The sequence below is a fragment of the Musa acuminata genome, chromosome BXJ3-9, assembly GCF_036884655.1.
Source record: "Musa acuminata AAA Group cultivar baxijiao chromosome BXJ3-9, Cavendish_Baxijiao_AAA, whole genome shotgun sequence".
Lineage (NCBI taxonomy): Eukaryota > Viridiplantae > Streptophyta > Magnoliopsida > Zingiberales > Musaceae > Musa > Musa acuminata.
The window spans coordinates 6,757,707-6,773,763 of record NC_088357.1 but is presented as its reverse complement, the minus strand read 5'-3'; the positions used below and the strand labels follow the sequence as shown (position 1 = coordinate 6,773,763).

Here is a 16,057-nt window from a genome sequence, read left to right as displayed (position 1 = left end):
TTATAAAACTGTCGAATGTTACCAACATTTATCACCATCCATCAAAATCTGTTTTTGAATTTTCGCAAAGACAACTAATCTTATTTTCAGAATTTGATCGCCATTTATACAATAATGCCTCAAAATTTCTCAGAACAATGATTCTTGCTGGAGCAACAACAAGTACTGCATTGTAATCACATTGGCAAGGATGAGGAATACATTAAGATTTTTAACAAAAAAATAATTGAGACACTAAGGCTTGTCGTTGTTGTTGCAGTAGCGAGGTAACAGTTCTCACAAAAAAAATCATTAAATCCATTTTTGCGTATATCGCATGCACTGCACGATGAGCTTTCTTCCAAAAACTTTGAATAAGAATTCTCTCTTTTTTTCTGGTTAACTTTCAACCCGTAGCTGTGCTTCATTACTTCTTCATTGGCAATCTACAATGAGGTAAACTTGGGAGATGTTATCAGCTCTGCAGCATCACCTAGCCATGCTTTAGCTTTTCCTTCATTCTTCTCAGCTATCTCTGCAGTGCCTCTTCTTCCACAATCGAGCGAAGCTGCTCTTCGTCCTCCTTTCTGGCAATCTTGGAACTGCTAGATGGATGTCAGTGAGGAATGATACAAGAAAAAGGGAACTAAAGCTATTATCTGAACCGTGAACGTGTTATTGTGCTTCACCATGTTTAGCATAACTAGATCACTAGATTATCCAATTGGTTAAAGCTGTTAACTTATTCGCTCAAGATTGTGTATACCATGATGAAGAAACATGCATCCATAACTTATTCGCTCTTCTTTCTGTGTTACATCACAACCAACTTCCATGATCGCTGTCATCCTCATCAATCCCTGAATATTTACTAGGATTGTACCTGCATAAAAGATTAAAGATCCTTAGTATCACAGTACCAGAATGCTTCAATGGTTTCTAACAACTAATACGCAACAGAGCAAGTTGATATCAAGGTAAAAGCATCATATTAAACCCAGGACCATAACATTGTTATCAAGTCTTTACTGGCAGATTTCCTTGAACCTTCAAACCTGGATAATGGTAAACAAAATAAAGGTGAAGATGGGATTCGATATCAAAATCTCGATCCCAACTACAGAGAAAATCTTGATCACACCAAAAGGCTATGCTGCCACCTTTTAGACACATATATATATACTGTGCTAATACATTAAAGATTTGAGATATGTTGTGTCTTTTATAAAATTTGCATTAGTTAGTAAGATGCAGCGGGTTTATCAACCACCACAGACCCTAATTCCAAACTTCGGATCTCATAAAAGTTGTCTTCCATCAAAAATACAATTATTTTACTATTTAAATAGATGGTAATATTCAAGGAAAAATCCCAAATTCAAGGAACAGTTATTTCCTAAATATACTGCAGCAGGTGAAGAAAGAGAGAAATATTTACCTGAACATTCCCCTGATAAGATAGTGATAATTAAAGTCTTCCTCATCACTTAAATTTCTTTCAGCAGGCTCTCTTTTAGCAATCATCAAGGTTGCCATGCGATAAGTTTTGTGTAGAAGGCTTCATCAAGTGAAAACACGTCAGGAACCAAGTGACAACAACACTGTGAAGTTGTGAATAAAATGCAAAAATATACCCAGAACCCCATAAAACAACGCTATATGCATGCATGCATCACCAAGAGGAACTACATATAAATGTATATGTGATAAGCACATTGGTTATCTGGTGATCAGCATTCGTAATTTCTTTTCACTTTTTCACCTATATCATTAGCGCAATTCGAATTGGTCGCAAGACTCTGTAGTCCAACAATGATTTTTTTTTATCACTCACATGAACATAGAGAAAAGGAAGAATGAAAAAGAAAATAACCTATATTTAATCAAACCATGCTTAAGTGATCAAATAAAGAAACAGATGTGGAACTAGGCAGATGTAGATGACGCATTACTCACATGCCATTTGGTATTGTTCTTCTCTTGTCATGGGTTTGAGACAAATGACAAAAAGCCTTGGCATTTGTTTTTTCAAGATTTCTTCTAATCCTGTCCTTTAGTTGTTCCCTCAACATGTGAAATTCTCATTCCTCCTTGGTGGGTCTTGGAGTTTCTTGTTCATCTTCTCCATCATGTTCAGATGCATCCTCTTCATATTCGTCAGTCTCCTTTATCCTCATCATACTCTTCAGTTCTGTAACAAGAACCCTACACGATTATGGACCAAAAAGCACATCATTAGAATTATTCCAGATGTATATGAACAACAAATGAGTCGAGGATCTGGAAACACTTAAATAAGGCAATACACTGAAGTGCTTTTGAAATAACATTTAATGTACTACTCAAATTTAAGCTTACACTTCTGTTATCGAGCAAATTTTGTTCGCACAATCTACGAGTTATTCAGAAAAATAATTCACAAGAACATTTCCTAAATCAGCACCTCCCTTGACACAAACCCCCAAAGTAAGATGGAAAGAAACGCAGCCACCCCAAACTCCAAATAAAATCCTAATAAAATTATGAGGAAAAGGTTCTCATGTCCTAATTTAGAAATCTGCAGTAACGAAAAAACACCTCTAACCAGAGCAAATTGAAGAAATTGATCTACAAAGAAAGGCACTGCAATGGATAAAAATGATTTCATAAGAATCAAATCAGACATTGATAGAAGTTACAGAAAAATGTCTAACAACATAGACAGTACCATCTAATAGGTTGAATGATAATTAAAATTTAAAGAAATTCCCATGACTAAATATGTTACAATTTTCTTAGCAAGAGATGGCAATTATGATACAACTGTTCTACTTCTGTAATTTGTTGGCAATAACTTTCTCCAAATAATATTAGCAATGTGCGTCAAGCACCTGTTCCGATCTGTTGTTGGAGAAATTTTCTCTTCTTTTGAATGCAGCTAACCAACACCTCAAAATGCAACCACTAAACTTAAAAGTTCTTCAACAAAACGTTTTAATTTCTTTCGCCATAAGCATTAGGGATTCAATTACCTACCGATCAAATCAAGAGATGTCCCAGCAGATGAGGAGAAACAACAATTTCAGAAATGCGTGTCTTATTCACAAGGAAAGTCGAGAAAGAAACTGCTCTTCCGAACGTCGTCGCGAAGGAAACCCTAACCTATTGGGAACAGCGATTCGGGGGTACGGAAGCAGCGGCCGAACGCAGAGAAGATGGAGGAGCCCGATCGCCGATGTGGACCGTCGGATCGGTGAAGCGATGGAGGGTACGGTACTTAGTTTAGACTCATATCGAAAGTGCAATAGATAAGGATCAGTCATTGGAGCAGCAAAAACACCGGAAACACTTCCTGTTTCTTCTCCTCCTCCCCGAGGACACCGGAAAAGGTGGCGCTCAGGTGCAGGCCGAGAGGGTGGCAGCACGGACGTCGGTATCCAAAGCCGCACCTATTTTGTCCCTACATGTCATCACCTTAATAATTTAGTAAATAATGTATTTATCTCTCTCCTGATTGGCTGACGTAGGATGTGACTGCGGACCCGCTGCCCCTTTCCCGCCCTACTCGATCCTTTCGCCGCGTGTCTCGCGCCACCAATCAGTCATCAGTCTCAACGCGGGGCCCACTCGGTATGATTTTTCCGTCCGTTGATCTTGGATCTGACGGCTGAAGATCCGCAAGTGTGTCGACGCGGGTAACTTATCGTGCTCCGTGAACCGGGTCGATGGAGAGCATCACTTGTGATGCCCGTTCGACTCGTACCCGTTTGGCCACTTCCCTAAGTATATCAGACTGGCGCCAATTTTATCCAATAGAATCGAAGGTAAAATAGTCGTGTAGAGAATGATAGGGTAAACGTGATAATTTATATAAGGATAATAGGAAAAGAAACTAATATATGGGAAATGGGGAAAGGGACAAGCAAACATAAATCCCTCCACCCTTCGTCACTCCTTCCACCGTCTCCTTTCCGACCCACGAATCCTCGAACTTTAATCCGTTCTCCAGCGGCAGGATGGGATTTTTGATGCGGAGACGGAGAAATCTGGACTGAGACGAACCGATCGGTGCCTCGCATTATCCATTTCGTCGAAGATTTCGATCTCGGATTCTCTCCCGCTCTAAATGCTTGCTTAGAAGTTAGAACCCTAAAGGTTTGATCCGTGATCCTTTGCCTTGCTTGTCGGGATGAAGGTTTTGTGTCGGAATATGGAGCAGGACCGAGAGCAGACGATGATTTCTTCGTCGCCGTTCGTGATCTCGTTCCTGCTGCTGGTTTCGGTCCCGGTGCTCTTCGTCTTGGCCCCGCGGGTTCTGCCGCCGAAGACGCTACCGAGCATCCCCAACCGCGACGAGATGGATGACCTCGCGCTCTTCCGCCGCGCCACCCTCGCGTCCGCCGGCGGGGGCGGAGGGCTCCGCCGACGCGCGGCGGCGCCGCCCAAGATCGCGTTCATGTTCCTGACCAACTCCGACCTCTCGTTCGCGCCCCTCTGGGAGCGGTTCTTCCGCGGCCATGAGCGACTGTTCAACGTGTACGTCCACGCCGACCCTTCCGCGCGTCTCCTGCTCCCGCCAACGCCCTCCTTCCTCGGGAGATTCATCCCGGCGAAGGCCACGCAGCGAGCGTCGCCGACGCTCATCTCAGCAGCGCGCCGCCTTCTCGCAGCGGCGCTCCTCGACGACCCGACCAACGCCTTCTTCGCCCTTCTCTCCCAGCATTGCGTCCCCCTCCACTCCTTCCGCTTCACCTACCACGCCGTCCTCGCTAATTCTGACGTACCGCTGGCCACCAACGGCGATGGGGTCCTCCGCCGCCGACACCGGAGCTTTATCGAGATCCTCTCCGGCGAACCGGGGCTGTGGGACCGCTATGTCGCTCGTGGCGACGATGTGATGCTCCCGGAAGTGACCTTCGACCAGTTCCGTGTGGGTTCGCAGTTCTTTATCCTCGCCAGGCGGCACGCGGTGATGGTGGTGCGTGACCGACGGTTGTGGAAGAAGTTCAAGATGCCATGCCTCAAGTCCAAAGAAGATTCTTGCTACCCCGAGGAACATTACTTTCCGACACTCCTCCAGATGCAGGACCCTGAGGGATGCACTCATTATACGCTAACCAGGGTGAACTGGACCGATAGCATAGGCGGCCACCCACACACTTACCGGCCACCGGAGATATCCGGTGATCTAATCAAGGAGTTGAGGAGGTCGAATTCGACATACTCCTACCTCTTTGCACGCAAGTTCTCTCCGGACTGCCTTGATCCCCTGCTCGAGCTTGTGGATATTACTATCTTTCGGGATTGAGTCCTCTTTTGGTTGCGGTCTGCAGCAAAGGGATTGGTGCTTAGGCAAATGTATGAGGTATGAAATTAATCTATTATTTCATAAAATTCATTTCTTTGTGAAACTTCTTAATCAATCTGTTGATGATTGTGTAAAAGGAGCTATTTTCGCATCGGATATAGACCCAGACTAGATATCGTTGGCTTAGCGGACCTTGGAACAGGAGTAATATGCATAATTTGGGATATTACTTCTCATCACAGCAGTGCTAGAACTGGGTATGGGTGTGTTTGAGGGTGTTCTGTCATTATTAATTTTCCTTTGTTTTTGGCATTAGGCAACATTCATAACGAAATGGGAGTGGCTCCTGCATTCTGAAGTGTTAGTCACCCAGAATTTGTGTTGACATGAAATTATATAATATTTCAAGATTAGTCCCACTTTTGTCTTCGATTAATGCTGATTTTTGTTTTTCAGCACCTTAGACCTAGATTAGCTGATTGAAGGCTAGGAATTAATTATTCACAAGAAACAAACTAGGATTACAAGACTCAGCTGTTTTTCTTTTCTGCACTGTTTTAAGTTTCTTTTTCATAGATAACCTGATTTGCTATTTCTTTTGCTAGAAAAGGTCGGTTCAATTGTTTTGTTCATGTGTTGTTCCATCTTACTTGAGTTCTGTGATTTGTTCAGGGTTTTTGACTTATTTTCTTGTTCTTATTCGTTGCAGAGATTGATGAGAGTATATGGCTAAAGCTGATCCATCTTTTCCTCTTCATTTGTGAACCCCATCTCTGTCACTGGTAAAGATGATGCTGGTCTAAAGTGCAAGGAAGAACTAAGATGGCTTAAGTGAGACATCCACATTAGTTATTAGCATCATGATCCTGTGCAAGGGATAGTAAAGCACTTTTGTATCTACACAGAGTTCAATAATAATGGTAAATTTTAGCATCATCTTTTAACCTGAGAATTTGCTGGTTGAACTAATTCTATCTTCCATGATCATGTTTTCAGTATTTGATTACCACAAAGTTGACAATTGAGCACTTGACTTACAGAAGAAAATGGTTAGAAGATCTTAACATCCAATTTTAGCCAGGGATTCGTCCATATTCCAAGTGTGTGTGGCCAAAGCAAAAGGGGAATCCTCTTCGTTTCTCTTCTTACATTTCTATTATTCTTCCTTCCATATTCTAAGTGTGTGTTTGTGTAAATATTTTCGTGGGCAAAGTGTGATAGAATCTCTTCCTTTTTATCTTTAGCAAAGCCTTAATAAGACGTCGGTTGTGTGCCAATAGCTATAAGCTCTTCCTTTCAATATTGAGGGTCCACTTGACCAGAGAAGGATTAGAAGACTGGTAGGGACTCGTGCACTTTTTTGGCTTCACTTTTTCTCTGCTTTCTGCTATTCTTGTTTCCTGTCTCCACTGTCTGTGCCTTGTTTTTCTCCTCACAAGATAGAACAAGTGACTAGTTTGGTGTAGGAAAGGAACTTCTTCTTCCTGACTTGAGTGTGTAATGGGTATGGTGGTTAGTCTACCACTTCTAACTGGGGTCCATCCATTTCTTCCATCTGATCTTGTCATCCCTATAATTAGCTCAACAATGGCACCTGCATGTAAAATATATACATCGAAAAGGTACTGACATCATATGGACTCTCAGAGCTAGATGGGTAAACTGGAAATGAGTGGGAAAACAATACCAAACCATTTCTGTGCCTTGTAAATGTGCTTATAGCAACATTATGAGCTTGTATTTCCTTTCGCATTGCATCACTTGGAAAACTATATAAAGTTGCTTTTAAGAAGAATGTGACGTTTCTTTTATCAGTCATTGTTGTTGGTTAGGATTTGATCTGCATGTGGAAGCCTACACATTTATTGACTTTATGTTTTTTTTGTGTTATCACGTGCTTTACATGTGAGTTACATTCTTTTAATAGGTTTTTTTGGTTTGAAGAAAAGTGAAATATTACTTTCCTAGGTTAATCTCTCCCACTTGGATGAACAATTGCGCATATAAATACTAGAACTCTGCATGTGCTATGCAGGTGAATGAAGGAATCATCTGACAGAATCTGAGCAAAAAAATCACTTCTCTTGGGAAAGAATGCATGCGGCAGAGGCAAACTATACTGGTTAAACTCTTATCATGGTCACCACTTCTAACTGAAGCAGGTTTGCTCTCTTGATATTGGAGTTAAAGATGCATCAGTATCCTTCCTAAACCCTTGGTAAAGTTTGGTGGTGCAGGCATCTTTTTTATCCAGTGGAAAAACCACATCAGCCTTCAGGAATGTGTCATAAGCCTGTCACCACCTTCTTTGTTTGTCACTGCCACAAGGATGTAACCTGTGTGGACAGTGACTCAGAAATGCTTCACTGTCACAAGGAATAGAATGGCAACACATCAGCTTTGAGTCACATGTAGTTGCATGTTCTATTTATAATTAATTTCTGCACCAATTACATTCAGAATCATAATGACCTTGTCTTAAAGTTTCTTCCAGGAACTACTCTGTCATTGTTTTATTTGGCACAAGTAGATACTGTCTATTGATCTCTTACCTAATATCCTTATTTTCTGGGTCTGTGTCCCTTGACTTCAAGATTGGTTTGAGCTAGTGTAAGTGGGTCATCTTTGACTGAGGCATCAGAAGTTTTTCCTCTTCATTCTTCCACTTCAAGTATTGCAACTAGTTTGTTTGACTCATGAACCACACTAGCCTCTTTACATGTGAACAGCTTGTGAAGAGCATGATGAAAAATATTAGCATTGCTGAGAGAAGTTATAAAATACAAGTCATAGGAGATTAGGTTGGGAGAAATAGGTATATTAGATAATTGTAACTCTTGGGTCCTCAACTAATTGTTAATTGGACATGTGATTTTGCTCTTTGCATAGAAATATATCTAATTCCATGCCATAGATAATTGATCCATTAATTCTACTATTTTAGGCTATGAGATTGAACTGCTAGTCTGAAACAGTAGTTCAGCCTAGTGGATTAGTGTATTCTCACTTACAACCTAATGCTTCTATACTTTTTTTTTCATGTTTTCATAATTACTTGACATTTAGCATAATGGACTTGGATCCAAGTAATCTTACACTTTCAACTATGAGTTCTTCCAAAGAATAGCTTCCAGATTAATGTTTTCCATGCAAGAATTTATGGGGTTACAAGTGGTTAGGTTTGACCAGAATGCTTGTAGGACCAGAAGAAAGTTACTCTTTACTCCCTTAGGGACAACACTTTGTCCTAATGTTTAATGGACACTTCATATAGCAACCAATATGCAGTCACTACTATCAATGATGGTGACAAAATAACAGCCATCATTATGTTGCAACAGTTTGTGTCTTAATTACCTTTGCAAATATATCAGTAGGAGTCCATATTATAAATGCTTTAATAAATGAGGAGATGCATAAGAAACCTCATAGGATACTTGCATGCCACATATATCCCACAAGCCAACTCAATCATTGATGATAAGGTATCAATGTTTGTGTCATAGTATGGGTTCTAATAAGGGGTCCAAAATTTGACTTGATCATAAGAACATTTGGCCCACATGTGACATATGGATTTTATCCTAATCTCGCCCTGTTTAAAGGTTGGAATTATGAAAATCTAAAATAGTGATTTTTATTTTTATTTTCCATAGTAGAATAAGCGTGAGTTGTTAAAAATAATACTAAAGAAAATCCAAAATAGTGATTTTTATTTTTTTTTCCATAGTAGAATAAGCGTGAGTTGTAAAAAACAATAATGAAGAAAATCGAAAATAGCGGATTTTATTTTTTTTCATAGTAGATAAGCGTGGGTTGTTAAAAATAATAATAAAGATAATCCAATAATAATAATTTTTCTCCCTTTATTTTTTAATTAGAATAAGCATGAGTTATTAAAAATCAGGCTAATTATAAATTACCTAATGCACTTAGACCCTATTAGTATTGTGATCCTTTTCAGAGTAAAATAAATAATATTATTTGTCTTAAAATCATCAGTTGCTTCAACGGAAAACACATGACATCACAAGATTGATGCGAAAGTAATAAAAAAAGATAATTTTAATATTCTTTTTATTTCTAGTGAATTTTAACATATTAGAAACGAAAAAGACGTTGAAATTAATTTTTTTTATTTATTATTTTCGTACTTATATTTTTCGTCAATATAACCCCACGATAATGGAACAAATAAAATTATTTATTTCACCTTCAAAATTATAAAGATCTATATAAATTTTGTAAGTATATTATTCATCCAAATATAATAAATAATATATAATTAATCTTAAAAAATTCTTCGAGAGGCGTGGAAGGCTTAAAAAGACCAGACGCTTCCTCATCGTATTCGTACCTCATCTACCCGTCTCGTGATTGGAAGGAATACGAAGACTGTAAAGCCATCACTACGTGACAACAAGAAGAGCGTCGTTTGGAGTCACCCGAGCTGACCAAAGAGCACTACAAAACGCAGACAAAAAGTCTCCCCTTCCTTCCGCCATCTCATTCCATCGATCGACAGCTGCCAAGAGACCAACGCGGGAGATCCCGGATGGCGCCGACAGCGGCGATGGCGTTGATGCTGGTGGCAGCAGCGGCCGCAATGGTAGCGATGCCGGCGGAGGCCGGCGACAAGAACTCGGTGTTCCAGCCGTGCGCCGACGCCAAGGTCCAGCGGTGGGACGGCTTCACCTTCGGGATCGCCTTCTCCGGCCGGGACTCGTTCCTCCTCAACCAGAGCCTGCAGCTGTCCCCTTGCGACAGCCGCCTCTCCCTCTCCACCCGCGGCGCTCAGCTCGCCGTCTTCCGCCCCAAGGTCGACGAGATCTCCCTCCTCACCGTCAACACCACCACCAACCCCTCCGTACGATCCATCCCCCTTTTTATCTCCCCTGTTTTGATGTACATATGAATCGAATATCTCAACCGAGCTGATAAATATGCTTAATTTCACTTCGAATATCACATTAAATCTGTTCTTGTATCGCTAGACAAATACATCAATCAATCATTAACCAGACTACTACTTCTTTGCTTTCCAGATCAATAGTGGTGGATTCATGGTGGCATTTGCCGGCAGAAAGTATGCAGCAAGGTCCTCTCCCGTCTTTGTTGGCAACAGTTCATATGCCATCACCAGCTTCACACTGGTATGCTTCACGCCTTCTGAATCACCGAGAACAGCAGCAATCACATTCCTTCCATCTTGTTGTCCATATGTAGGTGCTTGAATTCCACAAGGGCACGCTTCAAGATCTGCATTGGAAGACAGGTAGCTGTTCTTCATGTTCAGGGAAGTCATCGTTTGTGTGTCTCAGGGAGCAGGGCTGCGCCATCAAAGCTCCCAACTGCAAAGGCCAGGGTGGCTCTGTGGACTGCAGCATAGGGATTCAGTTGGCATTCTCAGGCACAGACAAGCATGATGCTGTGCTCAATTCATGGTACGAGGTTTCCAAGCTGCAGCAGTACTCCCTCTATGGACTGTACTCGGACCTTAAGAACACTCTCACCGGCCAGTACGACAAGATCTTCTGATTGCCACCCGATGTGGATGGATGTTCGAGTCCTGAAACCACTGAAGCGTAGTTGTGTTTGTGGTGGTGTCTCCTTCTGATCTTTGTGTTGTTTTATAGAGTGAATTTGCTGGTGTTTGTGGATATTCATTTATAGGCTATTGAAATGACCATTTTCTGCTTGTGTTTTATGAATAGTCAAATCTGAATCATCTAATTGTTTTCTTTTTTTTATTTTACTATAAAAATAAATGAAAATGCAGGAGCTTAAACTAAGGATATGTGTTGATCGATAATCAATCGTTACAAATCCAATTCATGTTTGACGCATAAACACATGGTGTATCAATACATGCTACGATACCGACGAACAGATGGAAGAAGACGACGCAAAAAAGAGAAAAAAATACGAAGAGAAGATGGCCATGGAGGAGGAAGAGAAGCATCGGATGGACTAATACATGGCCTAAGAGACTGAGTGCAAGTAGATAGATAGATGGAGAGAGAGAGAGAGAGAGGAGGGTAATCCTAATAAAAAGAACTAAAAACACAAGTGATACCAAGTCTATTTCATGCATGGATCAGTAACCAACCAATATATACCGATCGATATGTACCAGTTCGAACCAACAGAGCTCCTTGTTCAAAACATAAAATGATCTCGATGGAGAAGTTTCCAACTTCTTACCAGCCTTCTTGTTTCTTCCTAAAACTAGCAAATCAAGAAAGAATGCTTGACAAGGATATCTCAGACTTGAAACAAATACCTCATGAGCTAACACTGTTGATGCTGAAGTAAACAGTCTTCTGTCGGAAGGCATTCATCGCATAGTCAACCCGAAGCTGACCCAAATGCGAGCTGAAGCGAATACCATATCCAACACCAACTCCAAACCCAGGCTTTCCTTGTCTAAGGGCAGGATTACCTGAGCATTCATCCAAGGAAACCATCAATGCACTACACTTTGCATAGTATTTCATGAGAACCTACCAAGTGAATCTGATAAACTATTCGGATTAACACTTATAAGGAAAATGACAATAAAAAAAAACTTGGAATTTCAATGTTACGAAGAATCATGGGAATGTGTTTGAAGTTAACAAAAATAATGTAGGAGAAGAAAGATCAAGCAAGGTGGCATATTTCATTCAAGCATGAAATGGCACAAAAACAACTGAAAAAGATGCCCGCAATTGTGAAAGGAAGCTTTTGCAAACAGTAAATATCCAGATTGATTCTCAGAAATTCCCCTACTTCAACCAGCCTAACACCTTGACATGATGAAGTTTTAAATGATTAGCAATTTTGTTCATTGACCTTTTGAACTTTCCAAGAAAACAATGTTATACTTGTTTATGGTTCCATCTGATTCAATCAAATCTTGCGCATTAAGCTAGAAACTAATTGGACTGTGTATCAAAATGAAGAAGATAGAACCAAAAAAACAAATGCAATGTTATTTTGAAGCATCTTAAATATTTTTTTTAATTCACTGAGATTAGTAATTTCTCATTCTCATGGAAGGGGAAAAAAGATATGAAGAGCTCGACTTTTTTCCAGAACAACATCAGAATGCTCATGCACCCCACATTATCATGAGAAGATTTGGAACCATGGTTACAGTATGTAAGACCATTACAAGGATTCTTACATGGTACTTAAACGCACAGTCCCTCGCAAAGAAAAGGATTTACCTGTGTGCAAATATGGGAAGAAATAGCTATGAAAATGGTGAAAGCATACCAGGGACATGCCGAGAAGAGCCCAAGTCAGTTCCACAGTCCATGAAGATGGCTCCTTCCAGTTCCTTTGTCTATGACAGAAGAAAAAACCATGTTTCCGTTAAACAATTTGTTCAAAAGCAATAAATGACAATCCAAGGGACAGGAAGCAGCTTAGATAATAACATCAAAGCATAATGAGATGTCATCATGCAGTTGTATGGACAAAGATTAGTAACGACTATAACAATACCACTGTAACAAACTTCTTAGAGTAATCGATTGTGTAAAACTATGTAGCCAAGAGAAGAGACAAAGAAACGCTTCCTTTCCAGGCAGGGACCAAGGGCCTGTAGTCAACTTGGAAGTAGAAATGGGTGTCAATCTCTAGTGGTCCAGAGAGTTGATCAGGCATCAAAACTTCTAAATACCTTATACAAAGGTTTCTGGACAAAGCAAAAACAGGGAGGAAGCAGGGAAGTCTATTGCATTTTAGTCTTAATTTTAAATGTCTGAAGTGGCTAATTTCTCTGGACATCTTCCAGTGATTTGTCCTTACTTTCCCAGCTATAAAGTACTATTTTCCCCTTAGATTAGGTCTATGAACACCCTTTCTCTTTCTCAAGAAAGAGAAACCCAAGTTAGAAAGGTCAATAAAAAACAATGCACAATAAACTTGAGAAAACGTGGGCATATTCATTCATTGAGCTATTCGGCATTCATGATAAATCCATTACCAAGGTGGTTTTGCCCTTATCTAGATTGCGGACAGACTCCCAAAACTCACTTCAGAAATATCAACTCCTGCCATTATCATTGTCACCATGATTATCTTAAATTCGCAAAGCTATGATAAAAATGTCATATGATTACAAATTTTGAACAAAATGCCACTACTTTCATGACCCCGTGCAGGAAGTTTGGAGGTTCCAAAGAATCTCTAAAACCAAGATTCGAGAAATAATAATAAAAATAATAATAATAATAATAACTGAGTTCGATCTGGATAAAAACAGAATTGTCCAAAGTCTGAATCCACTCTGCAAAGTTCAAACCCTTGAAAATCAATGATCCTGAGACCCAAGATCAGTTATGATGTAACTGATCCCTGAATAAATCGGCTTGAATCAGTCAAGTGGGACAATCTCAAGCTTTATGACATGGATCAACTGACCTACATACAACTACCAGAAACCTCCAGCTTGGATTTTCCATCTTTGGGTACCTAATCTCTACTTACAAGGGCCCTCCCCTTTAGGTTTCAATTCTGATGCTAAATAGCTTGTAAACCTCATCTTGAGGTTTGATGTTAATTCCTCCTAAAGTTTCATTCTACAAAGAAGAATGGGATTGATACCAGTGTCATTGGATGCCCCATCTTGGACGTGAAAGAAACTTGATATTATTATATGCATTCTTAGAGATGACTCACATACCACAGGAATTGTAAATTCACTATTAGCAACCAGACATGATCTTCCAGAGCCAACTGCGCCTTCACCATAACCTCGAACGCTATCAATTCCACCAATGGCAAACGCTTGGTATGGTGCCATGTCCCCTACAATCGAACCACCTTTCAGGCTGTGAGATTAAAAAATTAGTGTAAGAGTTGCTTGTGACAACTGATATGTCAAAGTAGAAAAGAGAAAAAGAACAGGAAAAATGCAATACCTTGTGACCAAAAAAGTGGGGCCCAATTTAAATCCCTTTGAAGCAACAAATTTGAATCGATTGAAAATAAGCCACTTTGACAAAAGAGGTAGTCCTTGTTCCATTTGAAAATTTAACTAATGCATAGAGACACATAAGGATTACTAATACAGCTGCAAAAATTAGATAAGGTTGTCATCTGACTTACTCTTGTAAAACTATCATCACTAGCAATTGCACATTGGGCTTCCTGCTTCAGAATGACCATATTATCATAAGTGCTTCCACTGAACCAGAAGACAATAATGATGAGCATATGAAAACTAAATAATAAAGCGACAGCTACTGAGGAAGTTTAGATACCTGGAAGTTATGGGAAATCCATCAACATCCCTGCTTATCATATGGCCATCATTATTGATTGGATGAACATGCTGCACACAATTGCCAGATCGAAAAGGTCATAATATCTCCCAGGTCATTTGTGACAAGGAAGAAAAAAGGGAGAAAAGGAAGAAGGAATAAACTATGGTATTTAACTATGGCTCCCATCGTATTAGTGAAGTGCAAAAAGACCAAAATCACTTAATCCATAGTAAAAAGCAGCAAGAATTGCTTTGCTACAGTTATACATGGTTTATTTACATCACAATAATGTCTGCAATGAAGAGTGATAACCACCTCAAATTTGATGCCAGTAGTGCTGCTCCAGTGGGAAGTAGAAGGCTCATTGAAATCAACACCTGCTGAGAAGCGGCATAGATTGACACTCCCACTCTCTGAGTGAGAGAAATGATCAACAGGCAACCCATGCACTGCAGTCTCAGGAGTCACTGAAAACTGAATGACAGTAAACAACAACACAGGTAAGAAGCAATGTAATTATAATAATGCAGCCATGCAAGAACTTATCAAGAAATAATAACATCCAATTATTGAAGAAGACTCAACATTCTTCTTTTAACCTTCAAAAGATATTGTTTAATACACCAAAAGGTTTGAAACACGAAACATCAACCTGAATGGTAAACGACTGTTGTGACGTCCAATCAGGCCTTGGGCGCCTGAATGCTATGAGAATGTTTGAATCATCGAGGCCTTTGTTCCACAGTACCTCCAATTTTTCGTTTCTTCCAAAGAGATTGGGGTGTTTGATGGAAAGTCTAGCAGAACAAACACAGCAACATAAGCATAAGTATGTAAATTTCGGAGTAAAAAACAACGATTTGCAGAAGTAAAGAGCAGTACCTCGCAATAACCTGCGAGAAGGGATCGGTAGATTGCCTAAACAACAATAAAAAAATATTTCAGTCAATGTGCTATTAGAAACAATGGATCTTGAGTTGAAATGACCGGAGAAGCACCTGATATGGGGCAACAAGAGGGCACCACACAGTTTCTGAGTAAGGTCCACATTGAAGTCTATCTTAGCTGGGTTAGAATACGTAACCAAGATCAAATCTTTGATCAGAAAAAAGGCCATCTTGAGCCCAAAAGAGGGACGAACGACGAGGCGAAGACTCGAACAAGAACCAACCTTTACCGGCATGAATGCTCTTTTGAGCGCCCATCAGCATTCAGAGCTCCGCAAGCGGACGGCTGCCTCTCCACTCATCCGACCCGCACACGGAGCCTGCGGGAGGTGGGAGCGGAGGCACGAGTGGCCTCCCAGCAGCGTTCTCTGCAGGCGAAAGGAGACCAGCGGCGATTTGTATGAGGATTATGGATGCTTTTCGTGGGCGGGGATGATGGAGGTGTGGAATTGCTTCTTTGGATGGTCGTCCGCGATGAGGCCGAGGTCTTCCCGTGCCAATGGGAGGTATGATATGTCGCCGTTGTTTCGGATTAAACCGGTCCGAATATAAACAATATTCCGATATACCGATATAATAAACTCTTA

The 16,057-nt window shown here is 40.4% G+C and overlaps 3 protein-coding genes and 1 long non-coding RNA gene across 6 annotated transcripts; 2 read left to right on the top strand and 2 right to left on the bottom strand.

The window, feature by feature from the left end:
- Positions 1-103: 103 nt before the first annotated feature.
- On the bottom strand, positions 104-3,378 carry LOC108951217 (uncharacterized). Its single transcript, XR_010500987.1, has 5 exons — positions 3,121-3,378; positions 1,936-2,184; positions 1,418-1,537; positions 746-862; positions 104-581 (listed from the first exon to the last, which is right to left on the bottom strand). It is a non-coding gene; the product is annotated as an uncharacterized LOC108951217 (long non-coding RNA).
- Positions 3,379-3,900: 522 nt separating this feature from the next.
- LOC135649157 (glycosyltransferase BC10-like) lies at positions 3,901-7,777 on the top strand. Of its 3 annotated transcripts, XM_065167275.1 has the most exons (3): positions 3,901-5,323; positions 5,976-6,186; positions 7,302-7,777. In XM_065167275.1, the coding sequence occupies exon 1, from the start codon at positions 4,148-4,150 to the stop codon at positions 5,264-5,266; it is 1,119 nt and encodes a 372-aa protein (XP_065023347.1). In that variant the 5' UTR covers positions 3,901-4,147; the 3' UTR covers positions 5,267-5,323; positions 5,976-6,186; positions 7,302-7,777. The 3 variants fall into 3 exon arrangements, with proteins under 3 accessions (XP_065023347.1, XP_065023348.1, XP_065023346.1); XM_065167276.1 differs by lacking the exons at positions 5,976-6,186; positions 7,302-7,777 and adding an exon at positions 5,404-5,523; XM_065167274.1 differs by lacking the exon at positions 7,302-7,777 and having other exon boundaries at positions 4,003-5,323; positions 5,976-6,202.
- A 1,952-nt stretch (positions 7,778-9,729) lies between these two features.
- Positions 9,730-10,973, top strand: LOC135648712 (uncharacterized). Its single transcript, XM_065166617.1, has 3 exons — positions 9,730-10,133; positions 10,312-10,419; positions 10,493-10,973. Exons 1-3 carry the CDS (start codon positions 9,822-9,824, stop codon positions 10,802-10,804), a joined length of 732 nt encoding a protein of 243 aa, XP_065022689.1. The 5' UTR covers positions 9,730-9,821; the 3' UTR covers positions 10,805-10,973.
- On the bottom strand, positions 10,387-15,949 carry LOC103997542 (outer envelope protein 39, chloroplastic). Its single transcript, XM_009418793.3, has 12 exons — positions 15,695-15,949; positions 15,522-15,588; positions 15,406-15,441; positions 15,176-15,320; positions 14,839-14,997; positions 14,521-14,591; positions 14,366-14,444; positions 14,179-14,294; positions 13,941-14,088; positions 12,527-12,596; positions 11,550-11,708; positions 10,387-10,525 (listed from the first exon to the last, which is right to left on the bottom strand). Exons 1-11 carry the CDS (start codon positions 15,732-15,734, stop codon positions 11,551-11,553), a joined length of 1,089 nt encoding a protein of 362 aa, XP_009417068.1. The 5' UTR covers positions 15,735-15,949; the 3' UTR covers positions 10,387-10,525; position 11,550.
- Positions 15,950-16,057: the final 108 nt, after the last annotated feature.

Excerpts from the sequence above, each read along its gene's own strand:
- LOC135649157 (XM_065167275.1), top strand. The coding sequence starts at position 4,148 with ATGAAGGTTTTGTGTCGGAATATGGAGCAGGACCGAGAGCAGACGATG.
- LOC135648712 (XM_065166617.1), top strand. The coding sequence starts at position 9,822 with ATGGCGCCGACAGCGGCGATGGCGTTGATGCTGGTGGCAGCAGCGGCC. Across the intron at positions 10,134-10,311 it reads ACACCACCACCAACCCCTCC|ATCAATAGTGGTGGATTCAT; the intron begins GTACGATCCATC and ends TTTGCTTTCCAG. Across the intron at positions 10,420-10,492 it reads CCATCACCAGCTTCACACTG|GTGCTTGAATTCCACAAGGG; the intron begins GTATGCTTCACG and ends GTCCATATGTAG.
- LOC103997542 (XM_009418793.3), bottom strand. The coding sequence starts at position 15,734 with ATGCTGATGGGCGCTCAAAAGAGCATTCATGCCGGTAAAG. Across the intron at positions 14,592-14,838 it reads CTACTGGCATCAAATTTGAG|CATGTTCATCCAATCAATAA; the intron begins GTGGTTATCACT and ends AATTGTGTGCAG. Across the intron at positions 14,445-14,520 it reads GGATTTCCCATAACTTCCAG|TGGAAGCACTTATGATAATA; the intron begins GTATCTAAACTT and ends CTTCTGGTTCAG.